General features: G+C 42.2%; 1 protein-coding gene across 4 annotated transcripts in view; it reads right to left on the reverse strand.

The window, feature by feature from the left end:
- VPS13A (vacuolar protein sorting 13 homolog A) overlaps positions 1-17,398 on the reverse strand; it is a 767,672-nt gene that overhangs the window by 426,779 nt on the left and 323,495 nt on the right. For all 4 annotated transcript variants that reach the window (XM_053702484.1, XM_053702483.1, XM_053702481.1 and 1 more), the window contains exons 23-25: positions 15,308-15,446; positions 13,620-13,704; positions 770-945 (exon numbers count right to left, since the gene is read on the reverse strand). In XM_053702484.1, coding sequence (XP_053558459.1) covers positions 770-945; positions 13,620-13,704; positions 15,308-15,446 — 400 coding nt within the window. The remainder of the gene's footprint in view (positions 1-769; positions 946-13,619; positions 13,705-15,307; positions 15,447-17,398) is intronic.

A 17,398-nucleotide genomic window follows, 5' to 3' on the forward strand; every position in this document is an offset into this window, starting at 1 on the left:
TAACAACCTTAGGAAGGAATCCAGGTTTGGTACGCAAAACCACCTTATCAGCATGGAAAACAAGATAAGGCGAGTCACATTGCAATGCAGATATTTCAGAAACTCTTCGAGCCGAAGAGATCGCAACTAAAAACAGAACTTTCCAAGATAGAAGCTTAATATCTATGGAATGCATATGTTCAAACGGAACCCCTTGAAGAACTTTATTTTATCACCTCTTTCACTTTACCCTTCCTAGTACTTAAAGTAGGCAAAGAGAATGACTGGGGGGTGGAGCTAAGGGAGGAGCTATATAGAGAGCTCTGCTGTGGTGCTCTTTGCCACTTCCTGTTAGCAGGAGGATAATATCCCACAAGTAAAGGATGAATCCGTGGACTCGTCGTACCTTATAAAAGAAATAACTACATCACTATGTTGACATTTAAAGGGACATTAAACACTAAATACATTTTATAAATCATAGTATTGAGGTCATTCCCCACCTCACTCCACTAACGGGTGCCAACATGTTGAAATCTATATTTCATTACATTCTAGTGCCGTGTCGTGCTTGCACATGGACAGTAACTCTCCTTCAGATACCTGCAGTGAAACCTAGGTTCCTAAATGGTAGTACTCAATATTAGGTGCATACAGTGTATTTAGTATTTAATATCACTTTAATCTTGCACAATATTTTTGACATAATGACTATTGAACTATATCTAATTCTTGAATAGTATAATTTTGATGGACAATGGACACAATATACACTAAAAGTTAAACATACCTCTGTTACTTCAAATCTCATTTGAAATTCAGTCATATTTCTTAAAGTTTCTTGTTTCTTTAGCCTTAGTCTTTTCATACTACCAGCCCTGCTTAGAGAACCACTTGAAACATCAAAAAATGGCATATCCTCAACAGGACTTGTTGGAGCATCATAAAACTCCTCTTCGTCTACATCTGCAAAGAAAAAAATAAATAATAGAATTTATATATTCCGGAGAGTGCCTTTCTTTGTGGAGCGACTGTATATAAAGTATAGTGGCAAAAAAGGAAGACATTAAGCAATACAAGGGACATTCTAATATCTTTATGGACAATATTCAATGACAGGATTTATCAAGTAATAAACATTCACCATCAACGTGAATATACAGAAATATGACATGCCCACTATTAGGAAATAAAGGCTCTTTCCTGTCTATCCGCTTCCGATTGAGACGGTCTGCTTGTTCAGAGTACGGTGACATATATAGTGACGTGTTGGATTGCTCGCGCATGCGCAGTACGGGGCAAATCGGCCATATTGATAACTCAGGTAATTGTGTACGATTCGGTATTAAAACTACATGTTATAACGGCGGGTTTGGAAACCAATTCATTTTTGACAGTTAATATTCAGTGAACCGTAGTAATGTGACACACTAATCCTATTACAAATATGGATATCATAGATGGATATATCTAATTCAGTGTTTGCAAACGTTTAGTGTCCATTAAATGGCCAGTTCATCCAGTTTCCTATAAAAGATCATAAGTTTCCCCAGGATCTCTCTATGTATCACTAAATTACCTCTCCAGTGCCTCCAGCATTCACCAGTTCCTATGTTATTATATTGAAATAGTTCATTAAAGAATAAATAGAGGAGTGATTTTTGGTCCGGGTATAATGAATATGTTAAAAAATTAAACCAGCAACAGAATTGGTGCCTATATATAAAAACAAAATTTATGCTTACCTGATAAATTTCTTTCTCTTGTGGTGTATCCAGTCCACGGGTTCATCCATTACTTGTGGGATATTCGCCTTCCCAACAGGAAGTTGCAAGAGGACACCCACAGCAGAGCTGTCTATATAGCCCCTCCCCTAACTGCCACTCCCAGTCATTCAACAAAAGACAAGCAAGAAAAAGGGAGAAACTATAGGGTGCAGTGGTGACTGTAGTTTAAAAATAAAAAAACACCTGCCTTAAAGTGACAGGGCGGGCCGTGGACTGGATACACCACAAGAGAAAAATTTATCAGGCAAGCATAAATTTTATTTAGTTTTATCTTGTAAGGTGTATCCAGTCCACGGGTTCATCCATTACTTGTGGGATACCAATACCAAAGCTTTAGGACACGGATGAAGGGAGGGACAAGGCAGGAACTTAAGCGGAAGGCACCACTGCCTGCAAGACCTTTCTCCCAAAAATAGCCTCAGAGGAAGCAAAAGTATAAAATTTGTAGAATTTAGAAAAAGTATGAAGCGAAGACCAAGTCTCCGCCTTACAAATCTGTTCAACAGAGGCCTCATTTTTAAAAGCCCATGTGGAAGCTACCGCTCTAGTGGAATGAGCTGTAATTCTTTCAGGAGGCTGCTGACCAGCAGTCTCATAAGCAAAACGGATTATGCTTCTCAGCCAAAAAGAAAGAGAAGATGCCGAAGCCTTTTGGCCTCTCCTCTGTCCAGAGTAGACAACAAACAATGCAGATGTTTGACGAAAATCCTTAGTAGCGTGTAAATAAAACTTTAAAGCAAGAACCACGTCAAGATTGTGTAATAGACGTTCCTTCTTTGAAGAAGGATTAGGACACAGTGACGGAACAACAATCTCCTGATTGATAGTCTCATTAGATACCACCTTAGGAAGAAACCCAGGTTTGGCACGCAAAACTACCTTATCTGCATGGAAGATCAGATAAGGGGAATCACACTGTAAGGCAGCTAACTCTGAAACTCTATGAGCCGAAGAGATAGCTACCAAAAACAGAACTTTCCAAGATAAAAGCTTGATATCTATGGAATGCAGAGGTTCAAACGGAACCCCTTGAAGAACTTTAAGAACTAAATTTAAACTCCATGGTGGAGCAACAGGTTTAAACACAGGCTTGATTCTAACTAAAGCCTGACAAAACGCCTGAACGTCTGGAACATCCGCCAGATGCTTGTGTAGAAGAATAGACAGAGCAGAAATCTGTCCCTTTAAGGAACTAGCTGACAATCCCTTCTCCAATCCTTCTTGGAGAAAGGATAATATCCTAGGAATCCTGACTTTACTCCATGAGTAACCCTTGGATTCACACCAATGAAGATATTTACACCATATCTTATGATAGATTTTCCTGGTGACAGGCTTTCGAGCCTGAATTAAGGTATCAATGACCGACTCGGAGAAACCACGTTTTGACAAAATCAAGCGTTCAATCTCCAAGCAGTCAGCCACAGAGAAATTAGATTTGGATGTTTGAATGGACCTTGGAGTAGAAGGTCCTGCCTCAGCGGCAGAGACCATGGTGGAAGGGATGACATGTCCACCAGATCTGCATACCAAGTCCTGCGTGGCCACGCCGGTGCTATCAAAATCACCGAAGGTCTCTCCTGCTTGATCTTGGCAATCAGACAAGGGAGGAGAGGAAATGGTGAGAACACATAAGCCAGGCTGAAGGACCAGGGCGCTGCTAGAGCATCTATCAGCGCTGCCTGGGGATCCCTTGACCTGGACCCGTAACAAGGAAGCTTGGCGTTCTGACGAGACGCCATCAGATCCAGTTCTAGTTTGCCCCATAGTTGAATCAGCTGGGCAAATACCTCCAGATGGAGCTCCCACTCCCCCAGATGAAAAGTCTGCCGACTTAAAAAATCCGCCTCCCAGTTCTCTAGTCCTGGGATATGGATAGCTGAGAGATGGCAAGAGTGAACCTCTGCCCATAGAATTATCTTTGAAACCTCCAACATTGCCAGGGGGCTTCTTGTTCCCCCCCTGATGGTTGATATAGGCTACAGTCGTGATATTGTCAGACTGAAATCTGATGAACCTGATTGAATATCGTTCTCAGTTCCAGAATGTTTATCGGAAGGAGGGCTTCCTCCTGAGTCCATGAACCCTGAGCCTTCAGGGAGTTTCAGACCGCGCCCCAGCCCAGAAGGCTGGCATCTGTCGTCACTATAGTCCACTCTGGCCTGCGGAAACTCATTCCCCTGGACAGATGGACCCGAGATAACCACCAGAGAAGAGAATCCCTGGTCTCTTGATCCAGATTTAGCAGAGGGGACAAATCTGTGTAGTCCCCATTCCACTGATTGAGCATGCAAAGTTGCAGTGATCTGAGATGTAGGCGGGCAAACGGAACCATGTCCATTGCTGCTACCATTAGGCCGATTACTTCCATACACTGAGCCACTGTCGGCCGAGAAGTGGAATGAAGAGCACGGCAGGAAGTTAGAAGCTTTGATAATCTGACCTCTGTCAGAAAAATTTTCATTTCTACTGAATCTATCAGTGTTTCTAGGAAGGAAACTCTTGTGAGAGGGGAGAGAGAACTCTTTTCTGCGTTCACCTTCCACCCATGAGACCTCAGAAAGGCCAGAACAATGTCCGTATGGGACTTGGCAATTTGAAAAGTCGACGCCTGTATCAGAATGTCGACTAGGTAAGGAGCCACTGCTATGCCCCGTTGGTCTTAGAACCGCCAGTAGGGACCCTAGAACCTTCGTAAAGATTCTTGGTGCAGTGGCTAACCCGAAGGGAAGAGCCACAAACTGGTAATGCCTGTCTAAGAAGACGAACCTGAGGAACTGATGATGATCTTTGTGAATCGGAATGTGGAGAAAAGCATCCTTTAAGTCCACGGTAGTCATATATTGACCCTCCTGGATCATAGGAAGGATGGTTTGGATAGTCTCCATCTTGAAGGATGGGACCCTGAGAAATTTGTTTAGGATCTTGAGATCCAAGATTGGTCTGAAAGTTCCCTCTTTTTTGGGAACTATAAACAGATTTGAATAGAAGCCCTGCCCCTATTCCTCCCTTGGAACTGGGTGGATCACTCCCATAACCAGAAGATCTTGAACACAACGTAAGAATGCCTCTCTCTTTATCTGGTTTGCAGATAATTGTGAGAGATGAAGTCCAGAAGATATCCCTGGGAAATAATCCTGGACGTCTCTTGCCCAAGCCTGGGCGAAGAGGCAAAGTCTGTCCCCTACTAGATCCGGTCCCGGATCGGGGGCTACTCCTTCATGCTGTCTTAGAGGCAGACTTAGGTTTCTTGGCCTGCTTCCCCTTGTTCCAAGCCTGGTTAGGTCTCCAGACTGGTTTGGACTGAGCAAAATTTCCCTCTTGTTTTGCATTAGATTAAACTGAAGCTGCGCCACTCTTGAAGTTTCGAAATGAACGAAAATTATTCTGTTTGGTCCTTAACTTAGTGGACCTATCCTGAGGAAGGGACCTTTTCCTCCAGTAATATCAGAAATGATCTCCTTCAGACCAGGCCCGAATAGGATCTGTCCCTTGAAGGGGATGTTAGGGGAGCAGCAGTAACGAATGCTGACCAGGACTTAAGCGATAGCGCCCTACGCGCCAAAATGGCAAAACCTGAATTTTTAGCCGTTAGCTTGGATAAATGAAAAATGGCGTCAGAAATAAAGGAGTTACCTAACTTCAGAGCTTTAATCCTGTCTAGAATATCGTCTAGCGGGGTCTCCACCTGTAAAGCCTCCTCAAGAGACTCAAACCAAAAAGCTGCTGCAGCAGTAACTGGGGCAATGCATGAAAGAGGCTGGAGAATAAAACCTTGATGTATAAAAATTTTCTTAAGGAGACCCTCCAATTTTTTATCCATAGGATCTAGGAAAGCACAACTGTCCTCGACGGGGATAGTTGTACGCTTAGCTAGGGTAGAGACTGCTCCCTCCACCTGCACCGTCTGCCACAAGTCCCGTATGGTGGCATCTATGGGAAACATCTTTTTGAAAGCAGGAGGGGGAGAGAACGGCACACCTGGTCTATCCCATTCCTTAGTAATAATTTCTGAAAACCTCTTAGGGACTGGAAAAACATAATTTATGCTTACCTGATAAATTTATTTCTCTTGTAGTGTGTTCAGTCCACGGGTCATCCATTACTTATGGGATATATTCTCCTTCCCAACAGGAAGTTGCAAGAGGATCACCCAAGCAGAGCTGCTATATAGCTCCTCCCCTCACATGTCATATCCAGTCATTCGACCGAAACAAGACGAGAAAGGAGAAACTATAGGGTGCAGTGGTGACTGGAGTTATAATTTAAAATTTAGAACCTGCCTCAAAAAGACAGGGCGGGCCGTGGACTGAACACTCTACAAGAGAAATAAATTTATCAGGTAAGCATAAATTATGTTTTCTCTTGTTAAGTGTGTTCAGTCCACGGGTCATCCATTACTTATGGGATACCAATACAAAAGCTAAAGAACACGGATGATGGGAGGGACAAGGCAGGAACATTAAACAGAAGGAACCACTGCCTGTAGAACCTTTCTCCCAAAAACAGCCTCCGAAGAAGCAAAAGTGTCAAATTTGTAAAATTTGGAAAAAGTATGAAGTGAAGACCAAGTTGCAGCCTTGCAAATCTGTTCAACAGAGGCCTCATTCTTAAAGGCCCAGGTGGAAGCCACAGCTCTAGTGGAATGAGCTGTAATTCTTTCAGGAGGCTGCTGTCCAGCAGTCTCATAGGCTAAACGTATTATGCTACGAAGCCAAAAAGAGAGAGAGGTAGCCGAAGCCTTTTGACCTCTCCTCTGTCCAGAGTAAACGACAAACAGAGAAGAAGTTTGCCGAAAATCTTTAGTTGCCTGTAAGTAGAACTTCAGGGCACGGACCATGTCTAGATTATGCAAAAGACGTTCCTTCTTTGAAGAAGGATTAGGACATAATGATGGAACAACAATCTCTTGATTGATATTCCTGTTAGAAACAACCTTAGGTAAAAACCCAGGTTTAGTACGCAGGACTACCTTGTCTGAATGAAAGATCAGGTAAGGGGAATCGCAATGTAAGGCAGATAACTCAGAGACTCTTCGAGCCGAGGAAATAGCCATCAAAAACAGAACTTTCCAAGATAAAAGTTTAATATCAATGGAATGAAGGGGTTCAAACGGAACACCCTGAAGAACTTTAAGAACCAAGTTTAAGCTCCAAGGAGGAGCAACAGTTTTAAACACAGGTTTAATTCTAGTCAAAGCCTGACAAAAGGCCTGGACGTCTGGATTCTCCGCCAGACGCTTGTGTAAAAGAATAGACAGAGCAGAAATCTGTCCCTTTAGTGAACTAGCGGATAAGCCCTTTTCTAAACCCTCTTGTAGAAAGGACAATATCCTAGGAATCCTAACCCTACTCCATGAGTAACTCTTGGATTCACACCAATATAAATATTTACGCCATATTTTATGGTAAATTTTTCTGGTAACAGGTTTCCGAGCCTGTATTAATGTATCAATAACCGAATCCGAAAACCCACGCTTTGATAGAATCAAGCGTTCAATTTCCAAGCAGTCAGCCTCAGAGAAATTAGGTTCGGATGGTTGAAAGGACCTGAAGGTCCTGCCTCAGGGGTAGAGACCACGGTGGACAGGACGACATGTCCACTAGGTCTGCATACCAGGTCCTGCGTGGCCACGCAGGCGCTATCAGAATCACAGATGCTCTCTCCTGTTTGATCCTGGCAATCAGTCGAGGTAGCAACGGAAAAGGTGGAAACACATAAGCTATGTTGAAAACCCAAGGGGCTGCTAGTGCATCTACCAGCACCGCACCCGGGTCCCTGGACCTGGATCCGTAACAAGGAAGCTTGGCGTTCTGGCGAGATGCCATGAGATCCAGATCCGGTTTGCCCCAACGATGAATCAGTTGAGCAAATACCTCCGGGTGAAGTTCCCACTCCCCCGGATGAAAAGTCTGGCGACTTAGAAAATCCGCCTCCCAGTTCTCCACGCCTGGGATGTAGATCGCTGACAGGTGGCAAGAGTGAGACTCTGCCCAGCGAATTATCTTCGAGACTTCCAACATCGCTAGGGAACTCCTGGTTCCCCCTTGATGATTGATGTAAGCCACAGTCGTGATGTTGTCCGACTGAAATCTGATGAACCTCAGTGTTGCTAACTGAGGCCAAGCTAGAAGAGCATTGAATATTGCTCTTAATTCTAGAATGTTTATCGGGAGGAGTTTCTCCTCCTGAGTCCATGATCTCTGAGCCTTCAGGGAGTTCCAGACTGCTCCCCAGCCTAGAAGGCTGGCATCTGTTGTTACAATCGTCCAATCTGGCCTGCGAAAAGTCATTCCTTTGGACAGATGAACCCGTGATAACCACCAGAGAAGAGAATCTCTGGTCTTCTGGTCCAGATTTAGCAAAGGGGACAGATCTGAGTAATCCCCGTTCGATTGACTTAGCATGCATAGTTGCAGCGGTCTGAGATGTAGGCGCGCAAATGGCACTATGTCCATTGCCGCGACTATTAAGCCGATTACTTCCATGCACTGAGCTACTGATGGGCTTGGAATGGAGTGAAGGACACGGAAAGCATTGAGAATCTTTGATAACCTGGACTCCGTCAGGTAAATCTTCATCTCTACAGAATCTATAATCTAGAAAAGGGACCCTTGTGAGTGGTAACAGAGAACTCTTTTCCACGTTCACTTTCCACCCATGCGACCTCAGAAATGCTAGAACTATCTCTGTATGAGACTTTGCCTTTTGAAAACTTGACGCTTGTATCAGAATGTCGTCTAGGTACGGAGCCACCGCTATGCTTCGTGGTCTTAGTACAGCCAGAAGTGAGCCCAGAACCTTTGTAAAAATTCTCGGGGCCGTAGCCAACCCGAAGGGAAGAGCTACAAACTGGTAATGCCTGTCTAGAAAGGCAAACCTTAGGTACCGATAATGATCTCTGTGAATCGGTATGTGAAGGTAGGCATCCTTTAAGTCCACTGTGGTCATATATTGACCCTCTTGGATCATGGGTAGGATGGTCCGAATGGTTTCCATCTTGAACGATGGAACCCTTAGGAATTTGTTTAAGATCTTTAAGTCTAAGATTGGTCTGAAGGTTCCCCCTTTTTTGGGAACCACAAACAGATTTGAATAAAACCCTTGCCCCTGTTCCGTTCGCGGAACTGGGTGGATCACTCCCATCACTAAGAGGTCTTGTACACATTGCAGAAATGCCTCTTTCTTTACTAGGTTTGTTGATAACCTTGACAGATGGAACCTCCCTTGTGGAGGAGAAGTTTTGAAATCCAGAAGGTATCCCTGAGATATAATCTCCAATGTCCAGGGATCCTGGGCAAAGAGAGAAAGTCTGCCCCCCACTAGATCCGTCTCCGGAAAGGGGGCCCTGCCGACATGCTGTCTTAGGGGCGGAAGTAGGGTTTCTGGCCTTGTTGCCCTTGTTCCATGACTGGTTGCCTTTCCAACCCTGTCTGTAACGAGCAGTAGTTCCTTCCTGTTTTGGAGCGGAGGAAGTTGATGCTGCTCCTGCCTTGAAATTACGAAAGGCACGAAAATTAGACTGTTTGGCCTTTGCTTTGGCCCTGTCCTGAGGAAGGGTGTGGCCCTTACCTCCAGTAATGTCAGCAATAATTTCCTTCAAGCCGGGCTCGAATAAGGTCTGCCCTTTGAAAGGAATGTTCAGTAGTTTAGACTAAGAAGTTACATCTGCTGACCAGGACTTAAGCCATAGCGCTCTGCGCGCCTGTATGGCGAATCCGGAATTCTTAGCCGTAAGTTTGGTTAAATGCACTACGGCATCCGAAACAAACGCATTAGCCAGCTTAAGGTTTCTAAGCTTGCTCAAAGACTCATCCAATGGTGCTGTGCGAATCGCCTCTTCCAGAGACTCAAACCAGAATGCCGCTGCAGCAGTGACAGGCGCAATGCATGCAAGAGGCTGTAATATAAAACCTTGTTGAACAAACATTTTCTTAAGGTAACCCTCTAATTTTTTTATCCATTGGATCTGAGTAAGCACAGCTATCCTCTACCGGGATAGTGGTACGCTTGGCTAAAGTAGAAACTGCTCCCTCCACCTTAGGGACCGTCTGCCATAAGTCTCGTGTGGTGGCGTCTATAGGGAACATTTTTCTAAATATCGGGGGAGGGGAAAAAGGCACACCGGGTCTATCCCACTCCTTGCTAATAATCTCTGTAAGCCTCTTTGGTATAGGAAAAACGTCAGTACACACCGGTACCGCATAGTATTTATCCAGCCTACATAATTTCTCTGGGATTGCCACCGTGTCACAATCATTCAGAGCCGCTTACACCTCCCCTAGCAACACGCGGAGGTTCTCAAGCTTAAATTTAAAATTTAAAAATTTTAAATTTCTGAATCCGGTCTCCCCGAATCAGAACCGTCACCCACAGAATGAAGCTCTCCGTCCTCATGTTCTGCAAATTGTGTGTATCAGACATGGCTCTCGTGTCATCGGCGCGCTCTTTCCTTAACCCAGAGCTGTCGCGCTTGCCTCTTAACTCGGGCATATTGTATAAAACTTCTTTCATAACATTAGCCATATCATGTAAAGTGATTTGTAAGGGCCTTGATGTACTTGGCGCCTCAATCTCACGCACCTCCCGAGCGGGAGACGAAGGTACTGACACGTGAGGAGAGTTAGACGGCATAACTTCCCCCTCGTTGTCTGGTGATAATTTCTTTTTCGGTACAGATTGACTTTTATTCAAAGTAATATCAATACAATTGGTACACATATTTCGATTGGGCTCCACATCGGCTTTTAAACATAATGAACAAGCAGATTCCTCTGTATCAGACATGTTTAAACAGACTAGCAATGAAGCTAGCAAGCTTGGAAATTACTTTCAATAAGTTTACAAGCAATCTAAAAAACGCTGCAGCGCTTTTATAAAAACACAGTTGAATAACAAAGAACTAATTCAGTTATAGTCAACAATTCTTTAAATGTATTAATTAGCAGAGGATTGCACCCGTTAGCAAAAGGATGATTAACCCCTCAGTACCCAAAAAAACGGATATCAAATTAAGATTTAACGTTTTTATCACAGTCAAACACACTGTCACAGGTCTGCTGTAACTGATTACCTCCCTCAAAAACGAATTTTGAAGATCCCTGAGCTCTCTAGAGACGTCCTGGATCAAGGAAGAAGAAGCAGGAAGACTGTATTAGAATTTTAACTGCGCAACAAGGCGCTAAAAAAGTCCCCTCCCACTCATTTACAACAGTGGGAGACCTGATATAACGGTTTCTATGCAGAAATATACGTTAGCCATGTGGAAAAAAATTCATGCCCAAAAGGATTTATCACCAAAGTACCTCACAAAACGAATAACATGCCAGTAAACGTTTTTCTTTTAATGTCATACAAAGTTATCACTAAGCCTGCTACCAGTCGCTTCCACTGCAGATAAGGCTTAAGCATTATTTCAGTATTAACAGTATTTTCTCAGTCAAATTCTAGTCCCTAGAAAATAACTCTACTGTGCATACATTTATCAGCCTGATACCAGTCAATACTACTGCATTTAAGGCTGTACTTACATCATACGGGTAACAGCAGTGTTTTCTTAGTCAATTCCATTCCCAGAAAATATTGTACTGAACATACCTCATTTGCGGGAGACCCCGCATGCTATTCCCATGTTCTGAAGTTACCCCACTCCTCAGAATGTCGAGAACAGCCAGTGGATCTTAGTTACGCCTGCTAAGATCATAGAAAACGCAGGCAGTTTCTTCTTCCAAATACTGCCTGAGATAGAAAAACAGCACACTCCGGTGCCATTTAAAATAACAAACTTTTGATTGAAGAATAATTAAGTAAAAACTCCAACTCCTCCCGCGACCTCCTTCTTTGTTGAGGGTTGCAAGAGAATGACTGGGTATGACATGTGAGGGGAGGAGCTATATAGCAGCTCTGCTTGGGTGATCCTCTTGCAACTTCCTGTTGGGAAGGAGAATATATCCCATAAGTAATGGATGACCCGTGGACTGAACACACTTAACAAGAGAAAACATCAGTGTAAACAGGCACTGCAAAGTATTTGTCCATTTTACACAATTTCTCTGGAACCACAATGGGGTCACAGTCATTCAGAGTCGCTAAAACCTCCCTAAGCAATAAGCGGAGGTGTTCGAGCTTAAATTTAAATGCTGTCATTTCAGAATCAGACTGAAGTAACGCCTTCCCTGAGTCTGAAATGTCACCCACAGATAGAAGCTCACCTGCCTCGGCTTCTGAGCATTGTGAGGGTATATCGGACACATGCATTAAAGCGTCAGAAAGCTCTGTATTAGTTCTAGCCCCAGAGCTGTCTCGCTTTCCTTGTAACCCTGGCAGTTTGGAGAATACCTCTGAGAGGGTAGCATTCATAACTGCCGCCATGTCCTGTAAGGTAAAAGAATTAGACGTGCTAGATGTACTTGGCGTCACTTGAGCGGGAGTTATAGGTTCTGACACATGGGGAGAGCTAGATGGCATAATCTCCCTCTTTTCAGTCAGAGAATCCCCTGGAGATAAATCTTTAAGCGCCATAATATGGTCTTTATAGTTTATAGAAATATCAGTACATTTGGTACACATTCTAAGAGGGGGTTCCACCATGGCTTCCAAACATAATGAACAAGGAGTTTCCACTATGTCAGGCATGTTTAACAGACTAGTAATGAGACAAGCAAGTTTGGAAAACACATTAATAAAGGTGAAACAGCAATTACACAAAAACGTTACTGTGCCTTTAAGAGAAAAAAACTAGCACTTAAACTGCAAAACAGTGTAAAAATACAGTAAAGTCTTTGAAATGTTTACAGTGTGTGTAAGGGACTAAAGAAACATTGCACCCACTTGCAAATGGATGATTAACCCCTTAGGCCCCAAACCGGATTGAAAAACATTAAAAAACGTTAAAAGTCAATTGAGCACCTTGCCACAGCTCTGCTGAGGCTCCTACCTGCCCTCAAAAACGATTTTGTGCAGAAATAACCCCTTTGAAATGGTCCTCAGATGCCAGAGGACTCCTCTAGGGAAGCTGGATGTCTCAGTCTGAATTAAAACTGCGCAGTTAGAGCACTAAAATAGGCCCCTCCCACCATGTACTGGATGCCAGAGGGGCCTTAAAAAAATACTCCTAGGAGTATCTGACTAGCTATGTGGAAACTAGGCCCCAAATAAAGACTTATCTCCCTCAGAGAAAAAACATCCTATTTATGAAATCGTGTAAACGTTTTGTCACTAAGTAATATGATTATTAACATGATTATTACCCTGTTTTGTAAGCATGATCCCAGTCGCTGTTAAATCACTGCATCTAGCTTACCTCAAATACACAAGGCTCTGTCAGCATTTTCTAGAACTTATTCATCTCTCTAGAAATAAAACTATTGAACATACCTCAAAGCAGGTAATCTGCAGACCGTTCCCCCAACTGAAGTTTTCCCATATTCTTCAGTTATGTGTGAGAACAGCAATGGACCTTAGTTACAAACCGCTAAGATCATCAAACCTCCAGGCAGAATTCTTCTTCTAATTTCTGCCTGAGAGTAAAACAGTACAACACCGGTACCGTTTAAAAATAACAAACTCGATTGAAGGTAAAACTACACTAAGTCACCACATATCTCTTGATACTTCCTTTCTTGTCGAGAGTTGCAAGAGAATGACTGGTAGTGGCAGTTAGGGGAGGAGCTATACAGACAGCTCTGCTGTGGGTGTCCTCTTGCAACTTCCTGTTGGGAAGGAGAATATCCCACAAGTAATGGATGAACCTGTGGACTGGATACACCTTACAAGAGAAATAGATAATGAAGTGCTATAATATTAAATATAATTTTAAAGGGTGCATTTTAAAGCTTGTAACAGATTACCTACCAGATTCAATTAGAGACTGTAGTTCCACAAAAGCAGGTCTGCTCGGTGCTAGTGGAGGAGTGTTCAAAGGAGGAGACTTTTGCATCTTTAAAAGAAACAAAAAACAAATGTGATAAAGGATTTCCGGTGTTCTGTCGGGATTTGCTACCTGAATGTGCGCATGCGTACAATTACGTAATTGCACGCCACCTGTGTTAGAAAAGAATGTGTGGAATGCAATTACGTAATTAGAAGCATGAGCAGATTGAAGTGTCAAATCTCGATGAGGGAGGACTAAATTACTAGCATTTTTATTAAAGCGGCCATGTAGATGCATGCCTGTGCAGTTAAAGGAACTTGGAACCCCACATTTTTCTTTCATGATTTAGATAGAAAATATCATTTTTAACAACTTTGCAATTTACTTCTATTATCTAATTTGCTCTATTCTTTGTTGAAAAGCATACCTTGGTAGGCGTAGGAGGTGGGAGCTAGAAGCTGATTGGTGGGTGCACATATATGCTTTTTGTCATTGGTTTGCCTTTGTGCTTAGGTATCTCCCAGTAGTGCATTGCTGCTCTTTCAATAAAGGATTTCATGAGAATGAAGCAAAATGATAATAGAAGTAAATTGGAAAGTCGTTTACAATTTTATGCTCTATATCAGTGCTTTCCAAACTGGTTTCTGACTTTCCACCTGCCTGCTACGCATATCACATTGACACGTGATTGATACCTAGGGGACACAGATCATCTTAACCTATTGGCTCAGCTCAGTGGAAACTGAAACTATTCCCATTGGCGGCACATTGGCTCCTGACTGCACGTGTAGTCTCCTTAATTGGCTCGTGACTGCATGTGTAGTCAGGGAGTGGGAGAGCAGTGTGTTTGCAGCGCGGGCAGTAGTCAATCAGACTCACCGAGCTCTGAGGGCTACAGCTTAAATGCTGAGCTGAAGTCAGTGGGTTTTTTTTTGCAGCTAGCTCCCAGTAGTGCATTGCTGCTCCTGCTCTTGATATATGGATAGGAAGTGGAAGCTTAAGAAATGCTTGATGATGAAATGCAAGTGTCTTTATCTAATATTCCACCAAATATTCAGAAATTGTTTTCATCCCATCAAACTCATACATCCCATTAAAATATCAAGTAGCTATTGGTGTTATTAAACTTTTGTTTAATTCTTGCACATACTTACTGTTACTTGTAAATACATTTCATTAATATATAATTCATGTATGTGTCCGTATCTCTTAAAACAAGTTAGTTTAACCTCCTTTTTGCTAGTACAACTGAATTACTGCGTCGGGAAATGATGTAGGTCTAAAAAGTGTGTCACCAACATAAAAAGTTTGGAAAGCTCTGCTCTATATGAATCATAAAAGGAAAATTTTGGGTTTCATGTCCCTTTAAACATGGTGGTATTACATTTGTATAGGGTAATTGTTTTGCTTCAATTAGACGTTTTTTAATGCTCAGCCGCGTACACCTAATCCCAATTAAATAAAGCGCGTCTCCAGCACTACAACACATAATGTGCATATTAAAAACTGTTATACAGAAATAAAAAAAGGCTATGAAAGTTAGCAAGGTTACTCCACCAGCGGACTGATAACCATACTCCTATATATAAGATTATATAATAAGCTTAAAAAGGTAACAAAGCAAAACAAGGAATATGGAATAAAGTACAGCAATATTATAAATACAAACCAGAAGATTTTTGGATGAAGCAGGAGGTTCAGGCGGACTTTCCGGTTTGGGAATGCTATCAATTAACTCTAACACGCCTTTAAGCTTCTTATCAGAGATCCGGACACAAAGTAAAGGAAGTTCTCCAAACAGTTTAAATCTGTTAAAAATAATAACAACAAAGGTTTATTAAACTGATTTAAAGGGACAGTAGAGTCAAAATAATTCAGATAAAGCATTTACTTTGTTCACTAAGGATCCATTGTTAAAAAGCATACCTAGATAGGCTCAGGAATAGCAATGAACTATTAGAAGCTAGCAGGTGGCCACACACGCACACACAGATTTATATAGGCTAAATATAGGTATACATTAACATACTTGGTGTAACTTATAAAAAATACTTTTCAGATCCTCCCATTGAAGGCTCTTCCAGCAATCCCCTCAGCTGCATTTTTTCATCTCAAAATAATCAGCCATTATGATACACAAATAATTACTCAAACAGTTAAAATATTAGCAGATATTAAAGTTGTCTTTTTCTTTGCTATACTTGTTTCCAGGCTAGATAGGACATGAAACTAAGGCTTGTTTACCTTATAAAAGTTTTAATACAGAATATATTCAACCTTATTATGACGAATAAGTTTTTAGACATTGTGGGCCAGATTACGAGTGGAGCGCTATCGTTAGCGTGAGGAGCATAAACGCGATATCAAGATTGTGGTGTTCTTTATGCTCAAATATTCCATATTACAAGTGGCGCACTGTTTAAATTACCACAATTTCTTTTGTGAGAAAGGCGGTAATTTACACTCCTCATATTTTCTATGGGCGTCGTTGAGAGGCAATGTCCACTTGTATAACAAGTTAAAAGTAAATGCATTTGCTAATCTAAAACAAAACCCACAAAAAAAAAAAAACAACTAGCACTTAACCACGAAAATGGTTCTCAAAGATGAATATGCCAAACGGCGCTCCATCTACATCCCGGTGGTGGTTCATCTTCTTATCTTCATCCCAGTGACGCTCTTCACCTATCTTCTTATCTTCGGTTACAGACATCCTCTTCATGCAGGTACCATTGCATTCCTTTTGGCCGATTTTCCATTTCAAATTCAAATCAGCCAATAGAATGAAAGCTTTTTCTATTGGCTTATTTGAATATGAAATTGAAAATCAGCCAATAGGAATGCAAGGGTGTGTGGCTGGTGACCGCATGAAGAGGACATTAGCAACTGAACATAAGAAGATGGATGAAGAGCGTCGCCGGGATAAACATAAGAAGATCGCTGCCGGAATGAAGATAGAAGATGGAGAGCAGCCGCAGTTGTTTGGTCTTCTTTGTAATGTTAAGTTATTTTTTTAAGCAATGTTAGGTTTGTTAGTTTTAAGGTAAGATTAGGTTTTTTTATTTTTACAGAAAATGTTATGTTTTTTATTTTTTCAGGTAAAGTTTTTTTGTTGTTTTAAGGTACGGTTAGGTTTTTTTTACAGGTAAGATTAGTCTATTTGGGGATAACATAGGGGGTGTTAGGTTAGTGGGTTTAGATGTTACTTTTCGATGGGGGATGTGGTGGCTTAGTGGTTAATAGTGTAGTGGGTTATTTTGCAATGAGGTTGTGGCAGTTAGGGGGTTAATAGTGTAGTGAGTTACTTTGTGGGGGGGGTGGCGGTTTTGGGGTTAATAGTGCAGCAGGTACTTTGTGATAGGCTATGTGGCGGGTTAGGGGTTAATAGTGTAGCCGGTACATAGCGGTGGGTAAGGGGTTACTATAGTAGGGGGCTTATGTCGATTTGGGTGAGCGCGTGAGTATGGGTGTTAACGCGATTGCAATATTCTAACCTCTGCTCTTTGTGCGTGTAGAGTTAGCAGATGAGCGAAAAATATTTACTTTCAACTTTTAATACATGTACTACTCTACGAGTGTAAACAGCATTAGTCAAGCAGAGTTAGCGTGCGAGCGGGATCTAACCCTGTGCGGGGAAGGGTATTACTGCTTGGTGAAAGAGTTTTTGTTTTTTATAGTTTCTCAGAACTGAAACCAGTTAGAGTTGGATTGAAGCAAGGATTGATTAGAGATTAATATCTAGTCAGAGTTAAAGAGATAT

Source organism: Bombina bombina, chromosome 2 (genome assembly GCF_027579735.1).
Source record: "Bombina bombina isolate aBomBom1 chromosome 2, aBomBom1.pri, whole genome shotgun sequence".
NCBI lineage: Eukaryota > Metazoa > Chordata > Amphibia > Anura > Bombinatoridae > Bombina > Bombina bombina.